General features: G+C 48.1%; 1 protein-coding gene across 2 annotated transcripts in view; it reads right to left on the bottom strand.

Moving 5' to 3' along the window:
- Positions 1-21,700, bottom strand: part of CEP41 (centrosomal protein 41) — a 30,291-nt gene extending 8,591 nt beyond the window's left edge. Inside the window, exons 1-8 of one of the 2 annotated variants that reach the window (XM_030579267.1) lie at positions 21,628-21,700; positions 20,730-20,793; positions 16,349-16,396; positions 11,197-11,258; positions 9,951-10,020; positions 7,064-7,208; positions 4,732-4,898; positions 3,883-3,950 (exon numbers count right to left, since the gene is read on the bottom strand). In XM_030579267.1, the coding sequence (XP_030435127.1) occupies positions 3,883-3,950; positions 4,732-4,898; positions 7,064-7,208; positions 9,951-10,020; positions 11,197-11,258; positions 16,349-16,396; positions 20,730-20,793; positions 21,628-21,660 (657 nt within the window). In that variant the 5' untranslated portion in view covers positions 21,661-21,700. The remainder of the gene's footprint in view (positions 1-3,882; positions 3,951-4,731; positions 4,899-7,063; positions 7,209-9,950; positions 10,021-11,196; positions 11,259-16,348; positions 16,397-20,729; positions 20,794-21,627) is intronic. The other variant, XM_030579362.1, reaches the window with a different exon arrangement.
- Positions 21,701-26,871: the final 5,171 nt, after the last annotated feature.

Here is a 26,871-nt window from a genome sequence, read left to right as displayed (position 1 = left end):
TCAGTGGCAGCAGATGACAGTACAAGGAGAAGTGGTCTCAGGTTGCAGTGGGGGAGGTACAGGTTGGATATTAGGAAACACTATTTCACTAGGAGGGTGGTGAAGCACTGGAACGGGTTACCTAGGGAGGTGGTGGAATCTCCATCCTTAGAGGTTTTCAAGGCCCAGATTGACAGCCCTGGCTGGGATGATTTGGTTGGGGTTGGTCCTCCTTTGAGTCTTCCAATACTAATCTATGATCTGAAGGGAGCCAAAAGGTTTGGGCTTGAACTCTCAACTAGCTGCATATTACCAAGCTAGAAAGCTTCCCCCACCCCCATTGAGTCTAGTTTTGCATGTGGATGAGACTCTCAGTCAAGGAATGGCAAAAATCACTTTTGCATGCTGGGGCTCAAGCCCTGAGAGTAATCCTAGAGTCATAGGCCTGGTCTACACTAAAAGTCACACCGCTTGGGGTGTGAAAAATCCACACCCCTGGGCAACGTAGTTAAGACAACCTCTTCGGGAGCCTGATTACCTATGCCAATGGGAGAACCCCTCCCGTCTGCGTAGGTAGCTCTACACCAGGGGTCTCAAACATGTCCTGCAGAGTTATTTGCTGCGGCCCGCCAAGCTCCCCGCACCCCCCCTCACCCCCATCGAGTTATTTCCTGCAGCTGCAAAGCTCCCCTCACCTGGCGCTCTCCCCCACCCAGCACGCCACGTCCTGGCTCCTCTGCCTACCTCCAGGTGCTTCCCACCACCAAACACTTTCCAGGAGGGAGGCGCGGGGAGCCGCATGCTCAGGGGAGGAAGCGGAGCAGGAGTGGGAATTTGGGGAAGGGGTGGGAATAGGGGAAGGGAGAGGGTGGAAATGGGTGGAGACTTTGAGGAAGGGGTTGGAATGGGGGTGGGAAGAAGTGGGGTAGGGGCAGGGCCTCATGGAAGCGGTGGAGAGTGGCGGGGCCGGGGGCAGCAGGGATGTGTGTGTGTCAGTGATGTGGCCCTCGGGCCAATGTACTAGTCCTCATATGGCCCTTGTGGTCATTTGAGTTTGAGATCCCTGGTCTAAAAACTGTAGCATTTCAAGTGTAAACAAGCCCACAGAATTTAAGGCCAGAAGGGACCACCAGATCACCCAGTCTGACCTCCTGTATATCACAGGCCATCAAAGCCATCCAGCCTCTGCCACACTCAGACCAACAACCAGAGTTAGACCAAAGCATTACAGCCCTCAGGAGACTAAACCATTGTGCGCTACAGGCAGCGAACAGGAGGGACCAAGGTGCACCAGTGCCCAAGGTCCTTGCAATGGCAGGGAATTGATTTAGTGAGAGATATCCAGATGATCCTAGCAACTGGCCCATACCCCATGCTGCAGAGGAAGGGGAAAATCCTCAAGGTACCTGCCAATCTGACTTGTGCCACCACCCTTCTGCTGGTTAATGCAGAAACACAGAAGTTGGCAGTAAGGAGTGAGGTCTACACACAGCCATCCCTTCCCCCTGTGTGCATGGAAGTCAGACTGGGATAGTGCCCACTTAATCCTAAACTCTCCAGAGAAAGTGTAGAACTGATAAATGAAATTGTTTTTAATTGTTCACTTTATTAATCTAACTTCTGTTCACCATTCACTACACTTGCCTACACTGTAACTTCTGTTCCATATTGTAATTCAAACCCCATTTTAAAACACTCACTCCATTTTGTAAAAGCTTCCTCCAAACTTCATTTTTGCAAACCCTGCTGTAATCTTATTAGTTTAGTTTAGATGTGTGAATCAGGTATGTATGAATGACAGAATCAACCTTCAACCCCAGCCTATCCTGATGAGATAAAGTTCAAATACCAGCGGCTGAAGACCTAGACAACAGCCCTAAACAAAGTAAGAAGCATCCACCCTAAAAAGAAAAGGACAACAGAAGGAAGATCAAAGCCAGGTTCAAGGCTGAAAGTCACACCTGCAATTGATGGGTGATCAATCTAAACCCAGAGGCAGAGTGACACAGCAAAACCTATAGACTTTGAATCCGAACTAAAAGCCTATAAAAAGAAGGGTGTGATGAGAGACTCTGGGGCCATGTCTACATCTAAAATTTTGCAGCGCTGGTTGTTACAGCTGTATTAGTACAGCTGTATAGGGCCAGCGCTGCAGAGTGGCCACACTTACAGCAACCAGCGCTGCATGTGGTGTTAGATGTGGCCACACTGCAGCGCTGTTGGGCGGCTTCAAGGGGGGTTCGGGGAACGCGAGAGCAAACCGGGAAAGGAGACCAGCTTCGCCGCGGTTTGCTCTCGCGTTCCCCGAACCACCCTGCAAACCGCAGGGAAGGAGACCTGCTTGCACGGAGGTTCGGGGAACGCGAGAGCAAACCGGGAAAGGAGACCAGCTTCGCTGCAGTTTGCTCTCGCATTCCCCGAACTCCCCTGCAAACCGCAGGGAAGGAAACCCGCTTGCACGGGGGTTCGGGGAACGAGAGAGCAAACCGGGAAAGGAGACCAGCTTCGCCGCGGTTTGCTCTCGCGTTCTCCGAACCACCCTGCAAACCGCAGGGAAGGAGACCTGCTTGTTCGGGGAACGAGAGAGCAAACCGGGAAAGGAGACCAGCTTCGCCGCGGTTTGCTCTCGCGTTCCCCGAACCACCCTGCAAACCGCAGGGAAGGAGACCTGCTTGTTCGGGGAACGAGAGAGCAAACCGGGAAAGGAGACCAGCTTCGCCGCGGTTTGCTCTCGCGTTCCCGGAACCACCCAGTAAACCTCAGGGAAGGAGATCTGCTTGCTCGGGGTTCGGGGAACGCGAGAGCAAGCCGGGGAAGGAGACCAGCTTGATTACCAGAGGCTTCCTCAGGTATGCTGCGATACCTGCTTATTCCACGGAGGTCAAGAAAAGCGCTGGTAAGTGTCTATACTTGATTACCAGCGCTGGATCACCAGCGCTGGATCCTCTACACCCGAGACAAAACGGGAGTACGGCCAGCGCTGCAAACAGGGAGTTGCAGCGCTGGTGGTGCCCTGCAGATGTGTACACCTCCTAAGTTGCAGCGCTGTAACTCCCTCACCAGCGCTGCAACTTTCTGATGTAGACAAGCCCTGGGTAACATTCTGCTGCCAACATGGAAGAACATCGGTGCCTGCCCAACAGAGATCCAGTTCGGCCTTGTGCCCAGCTTTCCTGGCCAGTTAGCCGCCACAAGCTACAAACCCAAGCTGCAAAATCAAGCCATGAACTTAAGCTATCTTCAGGACTGGTAACTATGCAGCAGCTGCAGAACACCTGATGAATGTGGGTGTGTGTGTGAATATGTGTGTATGGGTATTAGGTATAATGTGAATATGTGTGTGTGTGTGTGTAAGAATTAAGATATTAGTTATTAGTCATAAATCAAATTGTTATCATAATAAATGTGGCATCTTTGTCTTGCCCCCTTTAATAAGATCCTGCTGGTTTTTACTGGTCTAATATAATTGGTATAACAAAAGGCTGACTCCTGTCATGGGAAAGCCAATGGAGCTCCGTTTAATGTCTCAGCCAAAGCGTGCGTCACCTCAACACCAGCAGCAAGTAGCCGTCCAAGCTGTTCAAATCTTGGCCCACACATCAGCACAAAATGGTCTAATCCTGAGAGCTGCAGTGCGCGCACAGCTCCTACTGCAGTCAATGGGCTTTGCAAACGACAAGTGCTTCGCACCTGCATCTTACAGCTGTAACACAGACCCCTAACATCAGGAATATCACCATCAGCATGGGAGGACCCCATCGTGCCCCCCTTGAAGTTCCAGATAAACTCCCATTGAATGTACTGGGAGCAGGAGTTGGCTCTGTGTTCAGGCAATGCAGAAGTCATGGAGTTCCTTTGCCAAAACACTGACACTCCAGAGCATCCACACTTTAAAAAGGATACATATTCCAGAATGCTATTCGTATAAGGGTTCATGGTTCTAGACAGCGTTGCGATAGGGTAGGAGTGAGCTGCAGATACAAGAGAAAAAGGGGTTAGGGAATGAACACCTACGAAACAGCCTAGATGAAGTGACCTGATTAGGACCTGTCAGAGTACAGAGGCCTGGTTTGCAGTGAAGAAAGGGTTAATTTCAGCTCAGCTCCTCCCTCCTTCTGCCCAGGTGCTTTGGGAAGGGAGGAGGAGAGGATGTAAGAGTGGCTGCTTGGGAGAAATAGTGGAGACAATGTCTTTGGGGCCTCTCAAGCTAAGGAGTCCATCCATCATCCCCTCTCAAATCCCACCCAGCCAGTTTCCTTTCCTGCTTATGCTGGTTTATTTCGTTTTCTTATCACAGACATTGAAGTTGCCTCGATTTTCATTTTGCAGGTACAGCCTATGTCAATATGTGAAAACCTGGAGCCAGACGGGGATTGCAAGGCACAATTATTGTATCCTGATCTTGGCTCTCAATAGATTGGAGCTCACACCCCACAGGCCCACCTCACCATCAGCTGGGAAAGGACAGTGTCAGGGCTGGGCTCAGCTGTCAGGGGACACAGGCTACATGTTTCTGAGTATGGATCAATTGGCAGCCACTCTTCACTCTCCCTTGCCTATGCAGTTCGTACTCGCGGTACCAGTTACCCAGGCAGGGCTGTGCATGGGACTCACCAGAATACAGATTGAAATAACATTGCTTCTGCTGCATTCACTGGGGCCCGTCTTTGGGGCAAGACGTGTTCAACGTATTATGCAAGCAGTTGACACTGATCAAGGTTCAGAGAAACCTGCAGTGTTCCCCTCTCTTACCTCCAACGATATGACATTGGTCATATGCATCTCGATCTCGTACGTCAAGCAGCAGGAACGGGCAGTCAGGGTAAGGTTTGTCTTTAGCGTTAGTATCCTTAGCATTAGCATCAGGTTTCTTCCGCAGGCTTTTGTCTATGTCTAGCTCACCGACACCACTGATCACGCTACAAAAGGAAAGAAAGCAGATTATGATGCAAGATCTCCTTCTCGAAGTACTTCTGTTCCTCTTCATTAAGATCAGTTTTTCAGTTTCTTTCTGATCCATTCAGAACCTAACATCACAAGTTACCACATAAGACTATTGAAAAGGATATTGCTACCTTTCTTCAAAATTCATTAATAAACTTAAGGAGTCAAGTGAACAGCTAGAGAGCAGATTTTCCAATTTTTCCTTACGATTACGTCTTAAAATCTAGGATATTTGTTTTCAGAGGTTCTGCACTCCACAGTTCCAGTGTCTGGCCTGGGAATACTCAGTACCTCTGAAACACAGCAAGGCCCCTTTCACAGAAGGTTTTCTGAAAGACTGTGCTGCATCATTTGCTAAGGGGAAACTGGTTAAAAGTTCTAGTACTTCAGTAGGTTACCAAAATGGAGATTTTGGTAGTCCATTCACAGTAAATGATTTGCCTATTCTCTGCAAGCAGCATGCTGCAGAGATTGTGCATGCCATCACTAAGATGGAGAGGAGATGCTCGAGAGTGAAGATCTACATGGTGATCATACCACTGGGTCCTATTCAAGATAAGTTGATTGATAACCAAGATACACAAGGTACCAGCCTGACAGCCTTTGAGATCAAATCCTCCATTAAGCCAGACAAGCTATGGGTAGTGGTGGTACAAGATTCACCCCTAACTTCTTTCTAATATGCCTCAGACCTGGAAAGGACCACATCTAGAAAAGAAAAGAGCTCCATTTTCATGTCCAATCACTAGCACTTCCATTAAGACCATCAACAAGGACACATTCGTTTCAGTTTGGTGGTGGCAGTTTGTGATGCAGATTCTTGAACAGCAGGATTTGGACTGAGTCACACAATCTCATTTCAGGTCAGTCGCTGGACAGCTGCCAGATGGTAACAGCTTCCAGTCACTGCCATAAAGGCCAGAATTCAAACTGAAAAGCTCTGCCTCCCACTGCAACCCCAAAGCCTGTGGCATTATAGACTCAGACCCTAAGGTCAGAAGGGACCGTTATGATCATCTAGTCTGACCTCCTGCACAATGCGGGCCTCAGAATCTCACCCACCCACTCCTGTATCAAACCTGTGTCTGAGCCATTGAAGTCCTCAGATCATGGTTTAAAGATTTCAAGGTGCAGAGAATCTTCCAGGAAGTGACCTGTGCCCCATGCTGCAGAGGAAGGTGAAACCCCCCCAGCGCTTCTACCAATCTGCCCTGGAGGAAAATTCCTCCCCAACCCCAAATATGGCGATCAGCTAAACCCTGAGCATGTGGGCAAGACTCACCAGCCAGACACCTAGGAAAGAATTCTCTGCAGTAACTCAGATCCGACCCCATCTAACATCCCATCACAGGCCATTGGGCATATTTACCCCTAGTAGTCAAAGACGAATTAATTGCCAAAATTAGGCTATCCCATTATACTATCCCCTCCATAAACTTATCAAGCTTAGTCTTGAAGCCAGATATGTCTTTTGCCCTCACTAGTCCCCTTAGGCTGTTCCAGAACTTCACTCCTCTAACGGTTAGAAACCTTCGTCTAATTTCAAGTCTAAACCTCCTTGTGTCCAGTTTATATCCATTTGTTCTTGTGTCCACATTGGTACTAAGCTTAAATAATTCCTCTCCCTCCCTTATATTTATTCCTCTGATATATTCATAGAGAGCAATCATATCTCCCCTCAGCCTTCTTTTGGTTAGGCTAAACAAGCCAAGCTCATTGAGTCTCCTTTCATAAGATAGGTTTTCCATTCCTCGGATCATCCTAGTAGCCCTTCTCTGAACCTGTTCCAGTTTGAATTCATCCTTCTTAAACATGGGAGACCAGAACTGCAGATTTCTAACTCCAAACCTAATATGCTACTGGGGACATTCTGCAATGACTAGAAGTGCAACAATGAATTAATTGCAAACAAATGCTTCTGACAAAAGATGGTATCCGAGTCACTTGAGATCTCGCTGGGATTAGCTGTTAATTGATAACAGGTTCATGAAAACAGCCATCTACATTACTAGAAAGACTGAGATTTCTTGTACAAGACATTTGGAAGGGACAGGTGAAGTGTACCACAGTTGGTGGGGAACTGGGAGGACTATAGTGGGTGGAGGAGGAAAGCCATTCTTTGTGCATTGCTGTCAGGTACCTCTGCAGAGTAGACCGATATGATTCCCCTGCTCCCGTGTTGTTTATGAACCGGGCTGGACTGGCTGGCTTCTCCGTGGGGCTTCCTTTCCCGTTAGTCCCAAGTGTGAGCTCAGCATCAGTCTCTGAAATAACAGTATCACCATCTAAAAAGGCCAAAAAGGTAATGGAAAAGTAAGTTGCTTGTGGATGAAAGACTAAATTCTATTTACAGAAACATGTGTGCTGCAGGTGCTTGTTATTACTCCCTTACATTTAAGACATGATGCTCTCTCAGAGGATCCCGAAGAGTCATTAAAAACAAAAACAAAATCTAAGCACTGGTCCTCAACCAAACCCCAGATCTCAGCATGGCTGAACTTGGGAGAAGTTTGGACCTGTGTTTAAATTTTAGTTAGTACTCCAACTCTGCAATGGGCCAAATCGAAACCAGGAGCCAGATATCTCAGAACACTAGGAGAATTTCGCATCTAGGCCTGGATTTTATAAGTCAGACCCATTCTTAGTACAGTAACGCCTCACTTAAAGTCGTCCCATTTAAAGTTGTTTCATTGTTACATTGCTGATCTATTAGGGAACATGCTCGTTTAAAGTTGCATGATGCTCCCTTCTAACGTTGTTTGGCAGCCTCCTACTTTGTCCACTGCTTGCAGGAAGAGCAGCCCATTGGAGCTAGCTGGTGGGGGCTTGGAAACAGGGTGGACCGGCAGCCCCCCCATCAGCTCCCCACTCCCCTAAGTTACCTGTGCAGCAGCTGCCCAGCAGGCCAGCAATTGCAGCTGTCCCTCCCCCCACTTCCATGTGCTGCTCCTTCCCTCTGCCTTGGAACTGCTCCCCAGAGCTTCCTGCTTGCTGTGGGGGGGGAAGGAGAGAGCTAATGTCAGAGTGTCCCCATTCCCCCTGCTCCTGCACCCCACTTACCCCTTCTCCATATAGAGCAGCGTGGGGACACAGAGGGAGAGAGACAGAGAGAGCTTGGGACAGCAGCTGCTGTCTCAACTTCCTGATCCACTTAAAAAGACAATAAAAGCAGCAAAGAATCCTGTGGCACCTTATAGACTAACAGACGTTTTGGAGCATGAGCTTTCATGGGTGAATAACCCACTTCGTCAGATGCATGTAGTGGAAATTTCCGGGGGCAGGTACATATATGCAGGCAAGCTAGAGATAATGAGGTAGTTCAATCAGGGAGGATGAGGCCCTGTTCTAGCAGTTGAGATGTGAAAACCAAGGAAGAAGAAACTGGTTTTGTAATTGGCAAGCCATTCACAGTCTTTGTTTAATCCTGAGCTGATGGTGTCAAATTTGCAGATGAACTGAAGCTCAGCAGTTTCTCTTTGAAGTCTGGTCCTGAAGTTTTTTTGCTGCAGGATGGCCACCAGTAACTGCACACTGCACCATATTAATTTTAGCTCAGGAACCTATCCATGCAACAAACCTCAATGCCAACTCTGCCCACATATCTACACCAGCGACACCATCACAGGACCTAACCACATCAGCCACACCATCACCGGTTCATTCACCTGCACGTCCACCAATGTAATACACGCCATCTTATGCCAGCAATGTCCCTCTGCTATGTATATTGGCCAAACTGGACAGTCGCTACGGAAAAGGATAAACGGACACAAATCAGATATTAGGAATGGCAATATACAAAAACCTGTAGGAGGACACTTCCACCTCCCTGGCCACACTATAGCAGACCTTAAGGTGGCCATCCTGCAGCAAAAAAACTTCAGGACCAGACTTCAAAGAGAAACTGCTGAGCTTCAGTTCATCTGCAAATTTGACACTATGGTATTTGCTGCTTTTACAGATCCAGACTAACACGGCCACCCTTCTGATACTTAAAAAGACAATGCAGTTAAGAGTAGGTCAGCTTACTTAAAGGGGCAGTGTGCATCTCTGTCTCTGTCTGCTATGCTGTCCCCCTCCCCTCCATTCCTGCTGCCTCGTAGAGTGTGAGAGGTTACATTAACAACGAGTTAACCCTTGAGGGCTCAGCTGAGTGCTAGTTCATCATTTAGCAGCAAGGCATTCCCTGGGAAATATCCCACCATCTTCCACCCTCTAACTTCACCACCTCAACCAAGCTTCACAATCATCATAGCTGTGAACAGGATTAAATTGTTTGTTTAAAACGTATACTGTGTGTATATCTATATAATATATAGTTTTTTGTCTGGTGAAAAAAATTTCCCTGGAATCTAACTACCCCTATTTACATGAATTCTTATGGGGAAATTGGATTTGCTTAACATGGTTTTGCTTAAAGTCGCATTTTACAGGAACATAACTATAACGTTAAGGGAGGAGTTACTGTAGATATAAAGATCCTTTTCCCACTACTGAAGTGTTGCCCCCTATGGCAAGCTGCAACACTAGACCCGAGAACAGGGGGTTGGGTGGATGCTCTGTTGTTTTTTTTAAAGGAAGCTTGACAGGAAGGGTGTAAAGACGCACGTATCCAACAAAAACTACCAGGGAAATCAGCCAAACACATTCTGTACCAGAGAATTATGATCACAATAGTAGCGCCAGCACCCTAATCTTTCTAAAAGAGGCCATGTGCTCATTAATGGTTCAGGATCTCCGTTCTCAGTATTATCCAAAAAGCAATACCTGCTTCAGTAATAAAAGGGCCATGTACTGGGGCCATCAACACTACTCTCAAGAGTGCCATAGTGGGAAGTTTCCCATCCAAGAACTGAGCAGATCCAAACCAGCTTAGCTTACTGAGCTCATAGCCCAAGGCAAAACGGCTGCAGACTAAAAACTTAACTGTTTCTCTCTCCAATTAGACAAAATTCAGCAAGTTGTCAAGTGAGTTTACTGGGATCCAGCGTGGCTCATCATCCCTGCAATAAATATCATTACAGTACCTTCCAGCTTTTGGATCTCCTTCGCTGACACTTCTAATGTTTCATCAGATAGAGAAGCAACTTGGATGACCTGTAGGAAACAATAATAAACCTGGTACAAGTGTCTTGTTGGAGCAGGGGCAGCAGCGCTGGCTTTTCAAATAATCCGAGCATTCTGCGCATCAGAACACAGGGAGTGAGGACATCCCCTCTGTTGGTCTCGAATGTGACTCCATGCCCCCACGTCACACAGAGGTCTCACATCTTAATTAAAACAAAAAGCCACATGGCTTTAGAATGAAGAGACCCCCGATAGTCCATAGAAATATCCCTTAAAAAAAAAAATCAAATGTAATAAAGATTATAGCATGTTCTGACATTTAGAGAACGTTACCTCTAAGTTGTGATCTACACATTGCAGAGCCCTCACTAGCTTAGCAGAAGAGTTACAGCATTTATCTGCAACCGTGCAAGATGCCTTATTTAATACAATATAATGCATTCATAAATTAGGGGCCAACCCTATAAGCCTTACTCATACATGTAATCCTATTGAAGGCAGTGGAACTAATTATATATAATGGCTGAAGGAGGGGGCCTCTACCAAAGCAAATTTATGTTCTACTTTAGGAAGGGAAGGGGAAGGAATCTCCCCTTTCAGGTTTTTACTAGTTACCTTGGCCCATTCTCTCTGGCTTCTGTAATTTCTGATCATTCTTTGTTTCATTTTTTAATATTTTGCTTCATTGGTATGTTGCATTTTTTCCACAAAGAAACACACAAAAACCTCTAAACATAACAGCCCTCCAGCCTTTTAGTGTTATGATGTCATGCGGCAACTGCTTTGTTTAAACCACTGTCAGATCACATTCAAGTGCTATTTTATACAGCCCCATTCATTAGGGAATCTCTAAGCACCTTACAAAGGGAGTATTATTATTACAAACCCATTTTACAGATGGGCAGAACGGAGTGTTCTACAGCATTCACTAATTCGGAAGCTCCATATAAGTACTGACAACTCAGAGTTTCCACTGACTTCAGTTGCAGTGAAGGGTGCTCAGCACCTCTAAAAGTTATGGATTACGTGATTTACTTTATATAAAAAACAAGTGTGTAGAGGGGAACAATGGCAACAGCCTGCTCTCCAGAAAAAGCTTTAAGTGCAACAAAAATAACACTAGACACAATATTAGAGTGGTGCTAACAAGAACCTAATCACAAGCAGGCAGTTTTCAGAAGCCAGCTGGAAAATAGTCATACGTACCAGCTGGGCAAAAGTTGTCACTTTCAGCCTCTTGAATAGCTCATCTTTTTTGTATCTGTAATCTTTAATAAACAGAGAGTAAGTATGTATTTTCCCATATCCATTCACAGCATCAAAATGATGAGAATTAGTGAGAGCCATCACCACACAACCCAACCTACAAAAAGACTAGAATTTCTGGGTGACACAGGCTGCTGTAACTGATGGGAAGGTCAGAACAAACCTGAAGGTCCAAAAGAATTTAGACCTAGGACAGATCCTGCCCTACTTACTCTAAATACACATTTCTTGAGGGAGGTTTCCACTACCCCAGAGTAGGAAGAGTTCACAAATTCATCATTCCTATGGCAGGTATGACAAGAACGGACACTGTGCCAGTCAGACTCCTTCCCCACAAGTCCCCCATTAACTTTGGTGTGCTAATCTCCCCTGCTGTTCGGTTTCAAAGTCATTGCTGCTGCAAAGCCTCTTAAGCTACAGACAACATCCCTATGACCTAAATTTTTATCCCATGCATTGTTTATAGTAGAGTTAGATCATAAGCATTCTGAGCCAGGGAATGGGTCTAAGTTTAAGAAACTGCTGTGTACAAGTAATAAATTTGCATACTATAATTGATTGGTGAAAATACTTCAGGTCTTCCTACTTTATTTTAAATAAAAGTAAAATCTGGGACCTCATTGGTTACGTCAATATGACTATTTACAGAGGAGTGCGATTCTCGCAAAGCACTAGAGTACAGACAAGTGAACATTATACAGTTCTGTTGTGGATACCGCATTCAGGGTTGGAACCCTTGTTACCAGAATTATATTGGACTAATTGTACAAAAGGACTAGGAAGGCTCTCAAACAGGAACAGAAGTGATCAGAGGGATTGACTTATGAAGAAAGATTAACAGAGCTAAATATAGATCATCTGGCTAAGAGATGGCTAAGAGGGGCAATGTAACAATGGACAGAGAAGCCTCCACACAAAGGAATGAAGAAATTATTTAGTGCAATACAAGAGGAGTAGCGGGGTAAAGGTAAGAAATGAAAATGTAAGATGAATATCAGGAAGAACTTCTTGATGTGAATCTGTTAGGATGTGAAAGTCTCCCAAGTGAAGCTGTAGAAACCTCATTCCTTGGGGGCATTTACAGCTAGACAGGACAGAGCGCTGGAGATTGTCCAGTACGGAACAACCGTGCACTGGCAGGGAGGATGCACCAGATGTCCTAATAAGGCTTTACCTTCTCTAGGGTCTGCAACTGTTACAAAAGATTGTGTGCACAACTTTTTAAACACTCAAACCCCATGTTTCTTTCCCTCCTCCATTCTCTATGTGCTGCAGCCCTTTAAGAGAATCAAAATAGGTCCAATCATTTCTCCATTCCTTTACTACACCACAGGTCACAGAATGATCATCAGAAGAATGTTAATCATTTTAAGAACATGTCCCAGAAATCTCACTCTACTGGGGACTGATAATGGAATGCAGACCCTTTATCAAATCCAGGCTGCTAAGTACTTAAAATTGCTACCATCTGTGGACTATTCCATGGTTTATGTGAAGGAGTTTGCTGGGTCTCAATCCAGATCCGAGTAGACACCACAAGATCACCAATAGAATTAGTACTAGTCAGCTCTCTTGCTGGCCTCCTCTTGGTTGAGAAGATTAAGTGGGCCATGGAGACTGAACTCCCCTCACAATTCATAGGTCCTGGCTACATATGGAGTGGGAGTGCGGAGAAGTCTTGCATTGCCAGTGTCTATCACTGCCCTGTGGCTAAGAAAACTTCAGTCTCCAGGGCACCTTTCAGCCTGAAGGTCACATAAAACCAGGGTGACCAGTCAGCAAAAGTGAAAAATCGGGACGGGGGTGGGGGATAATAGGAGCCTATATAAGAAAAAGACCCCAAATTGGGACTGTCCCTGTATAATCGGGGCATCTGGTCACCCTACATATAACAGACCCCATGTGCATCCCCACCAGCTTTTGCATACACAATTTGAAATATTCTCTATCCTTGCTACTTGCTTACTCTCAAAAACACACACTTCCTGGGGGAGACTTGGCTGAGCCATTTCCACCACTCTAGAGCAGGAAGAGTCCACAAATTCAGCATCCTGCCCTATACAGGATCTGTTAAAACATGGAGAGTAATTACTAGCTGCTAAGGGTCCCATACTGGTCTGTGCCAAAGTAGAGCAGAAAAAAAAAATACAGGTGTAAAACCTTGAAACCCTCTTACAAAGGTGTCCATGGGATCCATTAACATGCCTTCGAAATCTTGGTTATAGAGTTTCAAATGAAAGATCTACACACAAGCTAAATCCTGTGAAATGAGCTGCCTTGGACATAGGGTGACCAGACAGCAAGTGAGAAAAATCAGGATGAGGGTGGGGGGTAATAGGAGCCTATATAAGAAAAAGACCCAAAAATCCGGATTGTCTCTATAAAATCGGGACGTCTGGTCACCCTACTTGGACATATGAAAGACTGGGATGACCATTGTGGTTCCAGAGAGACTAGATGTTTCAAGCCTTATGCTTAGACCATTAAGCCACCTCCTGCACCTCTATTCTTATTAGATAGTGTTCGAAACACCCATATGATTCACGAGTAACAGAAACATCTTTTTTCTGAACAGCTTGCTTCCTCTTTCCTGATGCAACAAAACTCAACACCCCTAAAGCCAATGACATTTGTCTCCCAAGGCTGAGATCCCCAGCCATGGCTCTGAGATAACCCCTCCCTCAGTTCAATGTCTGGATGAAAGCAGTGAAGATAAAGCCCAACTATAGTTTAAGAAAAAGGTTTTGAAGATATGTATAAAAGTCAGCCGATCCTTATTTTTTGTATCCTAATGACTAATAATTAAACATTGCAACTATTGGATGGTGTTTAATCTTCTTCAAATCAGATTTATTCACAAAAAAAGCAGCTGTCACAAATCTTTATGACTTAGTTCTACCCCCTAGCAGTTAGCACGAGCTCAGAGGACTGTCACTTTTACCAAACCTGTATCTGAATTGGAGCAAATCATATTAAATATTTTGTTGGGGACTTACACTAAACAGCAGAAAGCTCAGGGAAATGCTGCTTCTCATTGCAATATCAACATTACGTACCTGGCTCTGACTCGGAAGATCCATCTGGATTTTCTGACATTATGAATCAAGGATCTGGTATTAAACTGCAACTGTCCTGCTGAAGATTTACAAAGCCCTTTTTCCCTGGGCTTCAGCAATGAGTGAAGCAATATATATTTAAGAACGGATCAGATCTTGCAGCAGCTTCTCTCAAGTCTCTGCTTCAAAGGACTAAAATCAGAGTTTCAGCTATCTTATCAGTTTTGATTTTCCAGTAGGTTTACAGTATTGAGTCTGACTCTCTCAAGTTACACAAGAGACAGAGAATTGACTGTACTAGGCATCTGATGTTGTGTCCAACTGGTGTCATCTATCCATGAGAAATCAAGGGGAAAAAGTTTCTAAATTGCTCAGGAACACAAGGTGCCCATTCAGCAGAAATGTGATGAGAAAACCTCTATTATACCCTGGGATTTAAACAAGAAGCCTTCAGCACAAAAGGAAATTAGATTCACAGCACAGTTTAAAACTGAAGACAGCAACACAACAAGATTTGTGGTACAGATACCACTGGATTGCCACTGCTTTTTACATACTGAAATCTTAGTCAATTGATCAACAAAGAATATCGTGAAACAAGATAATTTTCCTTTTCATTTTACCAAGAGACTCACAACTAGAAACAAAGAAGAGAGAGCAAAAAGTGAAAGAACATTTTTTTAACAACTCAGCTTCGAACACTTTTGTATTTCAGATACGTGATCTCCCTTGTCATTTGAACTTTATGATGTTAAAGGAACAGCATAAAACAGTTTTAAAAAACTCTGACAATGGGTATACAAAATCCTAATGACCTGAGGGTTTTGTGACTTTTTTCTTCACCTCTCAATAAAAACCGGGTTATTTGGATTTAAATAATTTTCCTGCCTTCCCATGCATTAATAGCAGTGCTGGAGACTGAGAACAAGAAAGCAAAACTGACTAGAAATAGAAAGTGACAGTGGCTAGTCTAGTTTCACTGGCAAAACTGAGTAAAATGCAACAGAGAGATACTAAGTGATGAGGAGTAGTTAGGGTTTCATCAGCTTCAAAATCTAAAGAGTTAAGATATGCTGTGGCAAATTCACTCCATAACACCACAGACTTCAGTGGGATTACACAGGGATGAACATGGCTCATTTACATTTTAACAAAGTGCCCTGTTAAAAGTCTAACTAGATCAGAAACAAGGCCTCAAGTTCAAGCACACAACCAGCTGAAGTAGAAACAAAAGCCATTTAACTCTAAAGATATTATCGATAGTTCCTGTAGAGGGAGGTCTTTTAGTTGTGCCATTTACAATCGGCTTAGGTTGACTACGGTTAATACAAATTGCATCGTACCACTCCTGGGGAACAGTTTGTCTATCATCCCTAACACTGCCTTTACCGGAGAGAAGGTCATTGGCAGACCTGTCCCAGTGTGTGTGATGTCACCTTCTAGTGGCCGTGGTGTATAGATAATGCAGAAAAGCAAGTGCAGCAGAAGAAGAGAGAAGGAATTACACCTCTACCCTGATAGAACTTGACCCAATATAACACGAATTCGGATAGAAAGCAGTAAAGCTTTCTACAGCACCACAAGAACAGTATTGGACTACCAAGATCCCTCATCACCAAGCCAGTCCTGAACTGGTCTTTTCCATCTGCAGAATTCTTTGTACTTGGTCCCGCCCTCCCACAATCTATCCTCATTTGTCCTCAGTAATATGACATGCACCAGGCAACTGACTGTTTCTGGATGAGCTCCCAGAACTCTCTGCTCTGGTGCTTTATATAAAAGCCTAACTGTAAAGGATTTTGGTGATCACATTGCTTGATGCAGAAACAGGGAAGATATCTAAAAGAGATTATGGTACACTATCTCTGCACCACACCCTCTGAATGCTCACAGCACCTATTTATAGTTAATGGGATTTGGGCACAGGTCCTAAGAGCAGGTTACACCACTCGCTTCCAAAACGAAGGGGCCAGGACTCACTGTGCACCTTTCAACAAACCCCTTGAGTTAACCTCCACTCCCCATATGTTACTCACTTCTCTTGATCTCTTCCAATTTCTCAATGTATTTGGTCAGGCTGTTTCCTACAACAGAGAACAAGTACTTTGTAACAGATTGTTTTTATAATATGAGTTTTCATAACATGAATGCCTGAACACTTACAAAGGGAAAAGACTGGATTCTTGCAGCCTAGCAGCTCTGGGAGAAGCGATGCTTGCACCAGCACCTCCCTTACCATGATAAGCCCACCCAATACCAACAAGAAACAAGGAAGGAGTTTCTCCTCTTAATAGCCATCTCTCATGATGAGGGGTCTAGCCGAACAGCCAGACCAGACAGAGAACAGGCGGAACTGACTCAGGCAAGCATCCACCGAATGGGCAGTGCTCAGTAGATCCAAGTCTTTGGGAGGATCAGAGGTTAGTAAATTGTTTTGCACAACCATATTTTTAAAGGATGTGTTTAACTGCTACGCAGGAAGCCAGTGAGCATCCACTTAATTTATTAGCAGAATTTGCAGTGAAGCGATACAAAAGCATGGACAGTCTGCCAACCAAAACAGCAGCATGCTTAAAAGCACTGAGAGGGCTTGTCTGCAGCCTACTGGTTCCACCCAGAATTCCCCTGCCTATTAAAAGCACATGTGGTTTTGGCAATGCTTTGCAGAATGGAGAAGTGATCTTTACAAAGGATGTTATTTGGGACATCTACCATGTGATCAGAGGAAGGGACTGGGAGTCACAATCTTGGGGTTCTATCCCTGGCTCTGACCCCTACTTCTAAGCTGTTTTCTCTCTCATTACTCTGAGACAGAGGGGTAAATATTATTGGGGAAGAGTCTGCTCTGTTACCCCAGTATAAATGCAGAGTACCCTCCTTGACTTCCAGAGTTACTCCTGATTTACACCAATTAATGAATCAGAATTTTCCCCAATACTACTTACCCCTACCTCACAGAGGGGCTGAAGCTTAGACGTTTCACATCTCAATTTAGAGTCTAAGGTTTCCTGGGTAGGAACTCTGTCTTTCAGTATTCAAGGTGTGTTAAGCACAACCACAACCTACATAGTTTATAATCAATTCTTAAGTGTCTGGAGCTCCTCGGACACAGTCACAGTTTATACTATGTCATATGGAGCAAGGCTGATCTCCACCAGAAGAATATTTTTTAATTTCATTCAGTGGTCTGGTCTCCACCTGAAACGTAGGTCGAACCAGGTAGATTGCTTGGGGTGTGAAAAATTCACACTCCCGACAGATGAAGTTAAGTTGACCTAAGCCAGAGTGTAGACACCACTAGGTCAATGGAAGAGAGCAACTGCCTCTTGAGGGGGTGGATTAACTATAGCAGGGGTCGGCAACCTTTCAGCAGTGGTGTGCCGACTCCTCATTTATTCACCCTAATTTAAGGTTTTGCGTGCCAGTAATACATTGTAATGTTTTTAGAAGGTCTTTTTCTATAAGTCTATAATATATAACGAAACTATTGTTGTATGTAAAGTAAATAAAGTTTTTAAAATGTTTAAGAAGCTTCATTTAACATTAAATTAAAATGCAGAGCCCCCTGGACCGGTGGCCAGGACCCAGGCAGCGTGAGTGCCACTGAAGATCAGCTCAAGTGCTGCCTTCAGCACGCGTGCCATAGGTTGCCTAGCCCTGAACTATAGCAATGGAAAACTATTTCCGTCACCATAGCAAAAGTGTCTACACTACGGTGCCATAGCTGTACCACTGTAGCATCTGTAGTGTAGACAGAGCCATAGGGAGCTGGTCTACACTACAAAGTTAGGTTGACTTAACTACATTCCTCAGACCTGTGAAAAATTTCATGCCCTGTGCAATGTAATTAAGCCAACCAACGCCATGGAGTAGGAATTGCTAGGTCAATGGAAGAATTCGTCCATCAACCTAGCTACTGCCTCTCAGAGAGGTGGATTTACTACAGCAACAGAAGAACCCCTTCCTTTGCAGTAGAGAGCATCTATACTACAGTGCTACAGAAGCACTTGGCATTTCTAGTGTAGACATATCCTGAGATGGACAGGGAGCCACTGAAGATTAAGTAATATAGTCCTGTTTCCAGTGTAACTTGGCTGCTGCATTCTAGATCCCTTAGAGGAGTGAAAGGAAGACTATTAACAGGGCATTTGCAACAGTTAAGATAAGAAAGCAATTAAGATACAAGTAGGGATTTAGGTGAAAAGAGGCTCAAGACAAGGACTAAGGGCTAGTTTGCACTGGCAACGTTAAAGCGCTGCCATGGCAGTGCTTTAACATGGCTTGCGTAGTCACGTGGAGCTCTCGCAGCACTCTTAAAAAAAAAAAAAAAAAAACCACCTCCATGAGGGGCGTACCTCTCAGCGCTGGTGCACTGTCTACAGTGCTGAAACTTTTTTTCACACTCCTGAGCGAGAAAGTTGCAGTGCTGTAAAGTGCCAATGTTGACAAGCCCTAATTCTGGAAGTCTCTGGGAGGTTCTGATGTGCGATTTGAGACAATAGAGATGAGGTGGTGGAGGAAAAGAATTGGGAGATGAGGTTAGATTTTTAGATTTGCTCCCAAGACAAGGTCTGAGATGGGATGAAGAGGTCGATAAAAAGGGCACTCATACCCAAGTCAAAGAGTTCAGGCTTTGATGCATTTGTTAACTGGAAATATTGTGTGATGAAGAAGTGACTGTGTGAAATTTGGGGCCTTTTAACACAGGAAAATCTGAAGAAATTGAAGACCCACCCCCTTAGTCTAGAATTAGTTCATTCTTTACCTGCATTCTGTTTTGTTTCTTACATTGTGATAATTTAATAATTTCTAGCATAGCTCAGTGGTTTGCGCATTGGCCTGCTAAACCCAGGGTTGTGAGTTCAATCCTTGAAGGGACCACTTAAGGACCTGGGGCAAAAAATCAGTACTTGGTCCTGCTAGTGAAGGCAGGGGGCAGGACTCGATCTTTCAGGGTCCCTTCCAGATCTATGAGATAGGCATATCTCCACACATTTATTTGAGGGAGATACATTTGGGAGTATCTGCCCTAGAAGCAGCATCCAATAACATTTCATAATAGGAAAGGACAAAAGGACCAAGGTTAGATTCTTAAGAATCCAGAGAAGGAGGACAGTTCCATCAATGGTTATTAGCCAAGATCGTCAGGAATGCAACCCCATGTTCTGGGTGACACTAAGCCTCTGAATGCCAGATGCTGGGACTGGATAACAGGGGATGGATCACTTCATGACAGGTCTGTTCTGTTCATTCTCTTTAAAGCATCTGGCATTTGCCGCTATCAGAAAACAGGATACTGGGCTAGGTGGACTATTGGTCTGACCCAGAATGGCCATTTTTATGTTCTTATGAAGAGGAAAATGAAAAGCTGAAACACAGGGCCAGGAATCAGATCTAGGTTTTAGGTCAAGCTCTGCTTCCAATTCACTGTGACATCTTGGGCAAGTGAGTTAAGTGCTCTGTGCCTCAGTTTCCCCCAAACATAAAATGGAAATATTTGCTCACCTACCACATAGGGAGAGTTATGATCAGTGTTTGGACAGAAATTTGAGGATATAAATAGCTAAAGATTATATATGATCATAACTTCTATAGTCAGTCACATGGTAACTCATCCCACCTGCTCTTCCACCCCCCAGTTATGCATTTACTTTAGAAGGGATGACTGTCATCTATCTAGTCTGATCTGCAACTTCTAACACATACCCTACATAGAACTTTCCCAAAATAAAGCCTGTTTGAACTAGATCACATAAGTACAGTAGCGTTATGACAACTCAAGAGTTTTAAAGAACCATCAAACAATAGGTAGAGTCTGACTATTAAATGACAGCTAAGATAGAGGAGATTACTCAAATGGTGAAAAAACAACGCAAGAAAATAACTTAGGATGGTCCAATGAGGCATAACTAGCTGTACTGGAATGAAAATGAAGTAGCAAAAGTTTAGGTTGTATAATCAGGAAAATAGGCACCTATTCGATGGTGGCATAACTTACAAGGGAAAGTGGCGGACGCCTCATTACTTAAAAAATCATCAGACAAGTCACATGAAATGCACAAAAAATAATTCTGTGTTAGCAAGGAAAAGGATGGGGAAATAGAAGGGGGAAATCTAACAGCAGCCTTTAAAACACTAGCTTTAATTTCAAATCAGGGGTAAAATAAAAGCTTCTATAAGAAGGATACACTAGAAAAGTCAGGCCCATGAATTTTACTAAGCATTGTTACATCAGGAGTCTGACATCAATGACAGTCAGATGAGAGGCTCCATTTATGACCACAGATTTGAAGTTATTTCAGTGCAAATTTGAAATAGCCAGCTGAGCACAGGCAGTTAGAGGTGTAACACATCATACACTGGTATAGTTTGACATCTGATTAGTGGAGTCTTACACAAGGCGATATTTTCACTTACCCGTGTCAAGGCGAGATTTTATGTGTTGATATTTAGGATTCTGTGGAATTCTTTTGGTCAAACACTGTTTGGGGGGGGAAAAAAGACAAGCCTTGACTATGTAGCCATGTACTGGCTGCAGGTGCTGCAGCCCTTTTGTGAGACTGCTTCAACCAGTCTCTCCAGAAAGGCCCTAAACAGCTGTAGAAAAAAAAATGTGTATGGGGGACACAGAGCTGGGCCACCACATCCCCTACAGGTAACTACAGCCAGAGAAAGCCGGAACTCATTTTAAATGGCCTCTGTACCCCAGTCAGCTGGCAAGCTTATTTGATGGTGAAACACCCCAAGCCCCCTAGTTCTGGGGTAGAAGAAGGAAAACCCTTTAACCTCTCAATTTCCATTTCAGGATCCCCCCACAGTATAATTTTTAAACCTCAACACAGAATTTCTCCCTCTCTCCCATGCGAAGAGGCTGCAGCACAGGGGCTCCCAGGGGATTCACCCTCCAACACCCCCCATCCCACTGGCAATTTTCATCCTCCTCCCCCCAGAAACCTCTCCCGGCTCCTCTAGGGACCCCTGGGATTCCCGCCTGAACCTGCTTCCACCTCCAGCCCCTCTCCCGGGATCATCCAGCACCACCCCCTTGACTGAGCGCCCCCGCCCTCCCCGGGGCTTCATTTATCACCCCCCCCCGGATCAGCCAGCACCAACCCCAGGACCTGCCCCCGGTCTCAGGGACTGTTCCCCCCCCCCGATCATCCAGCGCTGCCCCTTGGACCAGCCCCCCCGGCTTGCCCCCTCCCGCCCCATGCGATTCGTTTCTCACGCCCGTCAGGATCGGGTCCCGCACTACCCGCGGGGTCAGCCCCCCCGACCAGCCTCCTGCCAGGGACCCCGCGCTCCGCGCTCTCACCTCCGGGTCCCCGATGCGCCTTCTTCCCGACATTTTTTCAAACTGGCAGCTGAGCCGCGACACCAGCCCCCCAGCACCGCCCCCTCCGCCTCGAGCCGCCCCCCTCCAACAACCCGCCCGCCCATTGGGTGGCCGCCGGGCCCCGAACCAATCACGGGTACCCTTGCTCGGGGAGCGGGAGGCGGGGCCCGGCAGGCGCTGACAGCCATCAATGGTAACCTGGCAACGGGGGACGCCGCCGGGCCGGCGCGCGCCAGGGCGGGCGGGTGTCTCGCGCCGCAGCAGAATCGCAGAGAGCGCCCTGCGCTCCGGGGACCCCGCCCCCTGCACGAGCGGCTCGGCCTGGTCCCCGGCTCATCCTCCCTACGGCCCTCATTGCAGACCCCCCTCCCCGGGGCTGCTGTCCCCTCCATTGCAGACCCCCCTCCCCGGGGCTGTCCCCGCCACTCCCCCCACTGCAAACCGCCCTCCCCGGGGCTGTCCCTGCCACTCACCCCATTGCAAACCCCCTCCCCGGGGCTGGGGCTGCTCCCTCCATTGCAACTTTCCCTTCTCCGGGGCTGTCCCCGCCGCTCCCCCCACTGCAAACCCCCCTCCCCGGGGCTGTCCCCGCCACTCCCCCCAATGTAAACCCCCTCCCCGGGGCTGTCCCTGCCGTTCCCCCATTGCAAACCCCCTCCCCAGGGCTGTCCCTGCCGTTCCCCCATTGCAACCCCCCTCCCCGGGGCTGTCCCCGCCGCTCCCCCCACTGCAAACCCCCTCCCCGGGGCTGTCCCCGCCGCTCCCCCCACTGCAACCCCCTACCGGGGGCTGTCCCCGCCGCTCCCCCCACTGCAACCCCCTACCCGGGGCTGGGGCTGCTGCCTCGTCCACTGCAACCCCCCTTTCCCGGGGCTGTCCCCTGCCACTCACCCCATTGCAAACCCCTTCCCAGGGGCTGTCCCTGCCGCTCCCCACACTGCAAACCCCCCTTTCCCGGGACTGTCCCTGCCGCTCCCCCCATTGCAAACCCCCTTCTCCGGGGCTGTCCCCGCCGCTCCCCCCACTGCAAACCCCCCTCCCCGGGGCTGTCCCCGCCACTCCCCCCCATGCAAACCCCCTCCCCGGGGCTGTCCCTGCCGTTCCCCCATTGCAACCCCCCTCCCCGGGGCTGTCCCCGCCGCTCCCCCCACTGCAAACCCCCTCCCCGGGGCTGTCCCCGCCGCTCCCCCCACTGCAACCCCCTACCGGGGGCTGTCCCCGCCGCTCCCCCCCACTGCAACCCCCTACCCGGGGCTGGGGCTGCTGCCTCGTCCACTGCAACCCCCCTTTCCCGGGGCTGTCCCCTGCCACTCACCCCATTGCAAACCCCCTCCCAGGGGCTGTCCCTGCCGCTCCCCACACTGCAAACCCCCCTTTCCCGGGACTGTCCCTGCCGCTCCTCCCATTGCAAACCCCCTTCTCCGGGGCTGTCCCCGCCGCTCCCCCCACTGCAAACCCCCCTCCCCGGGGCTGTCCCCGCCACTCCCCCCAATGCAAACCCCCTCCCCGGGGCTGTCCCTGCCGTTCCCCCATTGCAACCCCCCTCCCCGGGGCTGTCCCCGCCGCTCCCCCCACTGCAAACCCCCTCCCCGGGGCTGTCCCCGCCGCTCCCCCCACTGCAACCCCCTACCGGGGGCTGTCCCCGCCGCTCCCCCCACTGCAACCCCCTACCCGGGGCTGGGGCTGCTGCCTCGTCCACTGCAACCCCCCTTTCCCGGGGCTGTCCCCTGCCACTCACCCCATGGCAAACCCCCTCCCAGGGGCTGTCCCTGCCGCTCCCCACACTGCAAACCCCCCTTTCCCGGGACTGTCCCTGCCGCTCCCCCCATTGCAAACCCCCTTCTCCGGGGCTGTCCCTGCCGCTCCCCCCATTGCAAACCTTCTCCGGGGCTGTCCCCGCCACTCCCCCCATTCCAACCCCCCCTCCCCGGGGCTGTCCCTGCCGCTCCCCACACTGCAACCCCCCCCTTTCCCGGGACTGTCCCTGCCGCTCCCCCCATTGCAAACCCCCTTCTCCGGGGCTGTCCCTGCCACTCACCCCATTGCAACCCCCCCTTCCCCAAGGCTGTCCCTTCCGTTCCCCCATTGCAAATCCCCTCCCCGGGGCTGTTCCCTGCCGTTCCCCCATTGCAAACCCCCATCCCGGGGGCTGTCCCCTGCCGTTCCCCCATTGCAAACCCCCTCCCCGGGGCCCTCCCTGCCGCTCCCTCATTGCAACCCCCCTTCCCCAGGTCTGTCCTTGCAGCTCCACCCCCCCATTGCAAACCCCCTTCCCTGGGGCTGCCCCTTGCTGCTCCCCCCACTGCAACCCCTCCCCCCGGGCTGCCCCCTGCTGCTCCCCCCCATTGCAAACCTCCCTCCCCCATTAACACGGGGGCTGCTCCCTATGTCCCCCACATTGCAAATCTACATCATTCGCTAATACTATGTGGCTGCCCCCAGCAGCTACCCCTCATTTCAAATGCAAGCCTCCCTCCATCTCTTTTGGCTACTCCCTGCTGCACCTCCACCTCTCCACTCATCCCAGTGGTCCCTTATGACTGCTCCTTGCAAATTCATCCCATTACAGGCCCAGCTGGCCCCTTCTGATGCATTTCCCTGCCACTAGTAAACTCAATTCTTCCTTCCTTTCCTTCAGCTGCTCCTGGCAGTTGCACCAATTGCAAACCCAGACACACCCAGTCAAATGGGTGTTCCCTCCAACACCCCTGTTTGCACCCCATAATCTGCAGTCAGAGTTTAGCCACCTGCAGATCACCCACTAGAAACCAACTCTGCACCCATCAATTAAACTACTAAGGTTACATCCTGCACGGCCACACCCTCCATCCACACTCTCCCCCACAGGTCCAGCCCATACAGCCAATGCCTGTGTATAATCTACTGGGAGGGACAAATCTGTCTGCCCCAATTCCAGTCACCTGGGACAGGGCCGTTCCCTAGCCATTTGGGTGCCCTATGCAGCCCTCCCCGTGGGGGGGCCCAGGCCTCCCTGCCCCACAGTCTGGGAGGCAGGAGCTTTGGGGGGCCCCACAGGACCAGAGTGGCCTGGGAGATTAGTGGGGGGGCTCGGAACACCCCGCTCTGCTTCCCTCGCCCTGGCCCCAGCTTGGGGGCTTGGGGGAAGGAATTCCCCCACCGGCAGTGGTGGGAAGCAGAGCAGCCTGGCCTCAGCCAGCTCTGCTCCACCAGCTCCCAGCTGCCACGCTCCGCTTCCTGTTGCTGGTGAGTGTGTGTGTGTGGGACCTTTCCCCAACCTGCCCCCTCCCCCAGTGACACGGCTGGGGCCATGTCGCTCCGCTTCCCGCCATCGGTGAGTGCGGAATCGCTGGGGGAAGAGGCAGAATGGGGGCGGGCCAGGGGCAGAGCAGGGAGGAAGGGTAAGAGGTAGGGCGGAGGGTGTTGTCCGGTGCCCCACACCACTCTAGGGACAGCCCAGCCCCTTGCAGGGGGGCTGGCTGAGGGATAGGGCTGGTCGCTGGAGCTGGTGCTGCCACATATGCAGCATGCAGTTGCCTAGGGCACCATGAAATTTGGGGTTCCCTACGCAGTTGCGTATGTTGCATATGCCTAAGGACGGCCCTGCCCTGGGACATGGCAGTGCTACGTGAGTGCTTTTGTGTTCGCATTCTGTGTAGGAGAGACTGAAGGAAGGGGAGAGAAAACAAATCCAATAGAACTAGAAAATGGAGGGTATGGGGGTTTAGAAAATTGAAGCGAAACAGGCTGTTAAAAATGAGAAAGTGGGAAAGAAAAATTCTACTGAGGAAATAAACACACTTCATATATCACCTGCAGAGCCATATACCATATATTTGAGCCAGCTCAGTTCTTGGGAAGGGTTATTCTATTCCTACAACATTGCACAAGCTTCCCCTTACCTAGAAACCATCCCTGAGAGAAACAAGGGGGAACAAAAAGTTGTGCAAATGAGCTAGCTTTGCAGACTTCCCCTAAGAATCATTCAGCTCTGTTAGGTCCTGGCAATTCTAACCAAGTCCTTGCCTTGCCTTTCATGCCTGTTCACCTGGATTATTCATTGGAAAAGGAGAAGTGGGCAGCAGGGCACCAGAGCTGGCACTTGGTTACAGTATGAATGGTAGAGATTCGAAAGTATGACTGAGATGTTAAACGTCTCATTGGCAGCACATAGCAAAATCCTTCTTCCCGGAAGAAGAAAAGATTGGAAATCAGGAGACTAGTTTTCTTCCTGGCTCTGTCACAGACGGAGTATAAAGCTGGTCAGATAGGACTGTTTGTAGGTGTCCAATCTGGACCTGACTTGCACCCACAACTCCAAATGAATTCAATGCAGGGTAGGAGTGCTCAGCACCTGTGAAAATCAGGGCCCACCCGTCTCAAATTTGACACCCAAAATCAGTGGCTGTGTTTCAGTATGTTGGCCGGTCTGTGTCGCCTGCAGACTGTGGCTAATGATACTTACATGCTTCAGAAGGAAGTTGTAAGCATTAATTCACTATGGGCCTAAGTCACACGAGAGAAACTCCCCCTGACTACATGGGCTTTGGACCAGACTGTGATGTTTGAAAAGTGCTTTGAGATCCTCAGATGAAAGGCATTTTATACAGTAAGGGCAGCATGTTATACTAGAGGAGAGGGGGATAGTTTAGTGCTTTGAGCATTGGCCTGCTAAACCTAGGGCTGTGAATTCAATCCTTGAGGGGGCCACTTCGGGATCTGGGAAAACCAAAAACAACCAACAACCACCCTGTCAGGGACAGTACTTGGTCCTGCTAGCAAAGGCAGGGAACTGGACTCAAAGACCTTTCAAGGTCCCTTCTAGGTCCATGAGATAGATATATCTCCATATATTCTAGGGAGATGGTTTAAAAATTCAGGTCTCCACCCCCCAGATTCTCCTCTTGCACAAAGATCTTAGTAAAGATTTAACTAACTAACATATTAAAAAGCTTTAAAATATAGAGGACAGATTTGGCACAATGGCCATCAAACCACTCCAGACTTGAAGGACCCCACACTTGCTTCTAGCCCATCACTGAAATGAATGCAAGATCAGCACAATTTGGCAGACTGGAATGCTGGAAAGTTTTCAGTTCTTGATTTTCCATTCAGCGCTGCCAGGCAAAACAGACGGTTCCCCCTTCACTGATTTCCTTTTCTTACCAAATTATTCATCTTTGACTGGGGTTTCTTCCCAAACATCCCAGCTAATAATACTTTGCGCTGATATAGCACTCATTA

This window comes from Gopherus evgoodei, chromosome 1 (assembly GCF_007399415.2).
Source record: "Gopherus evgoodei ecotype Sinaloan lineage chromosome 1, rGopEvg1_v1.p, whole genome shotgun sequence".
NCBI lineage: Eukaryota > Metazoa > Chordata > Testudines > Testudinidae > Gopherus > Gopherus evgoodei.
This window is presented reverse-complemented; position numbering and strand designations above follow the sequence as displayed.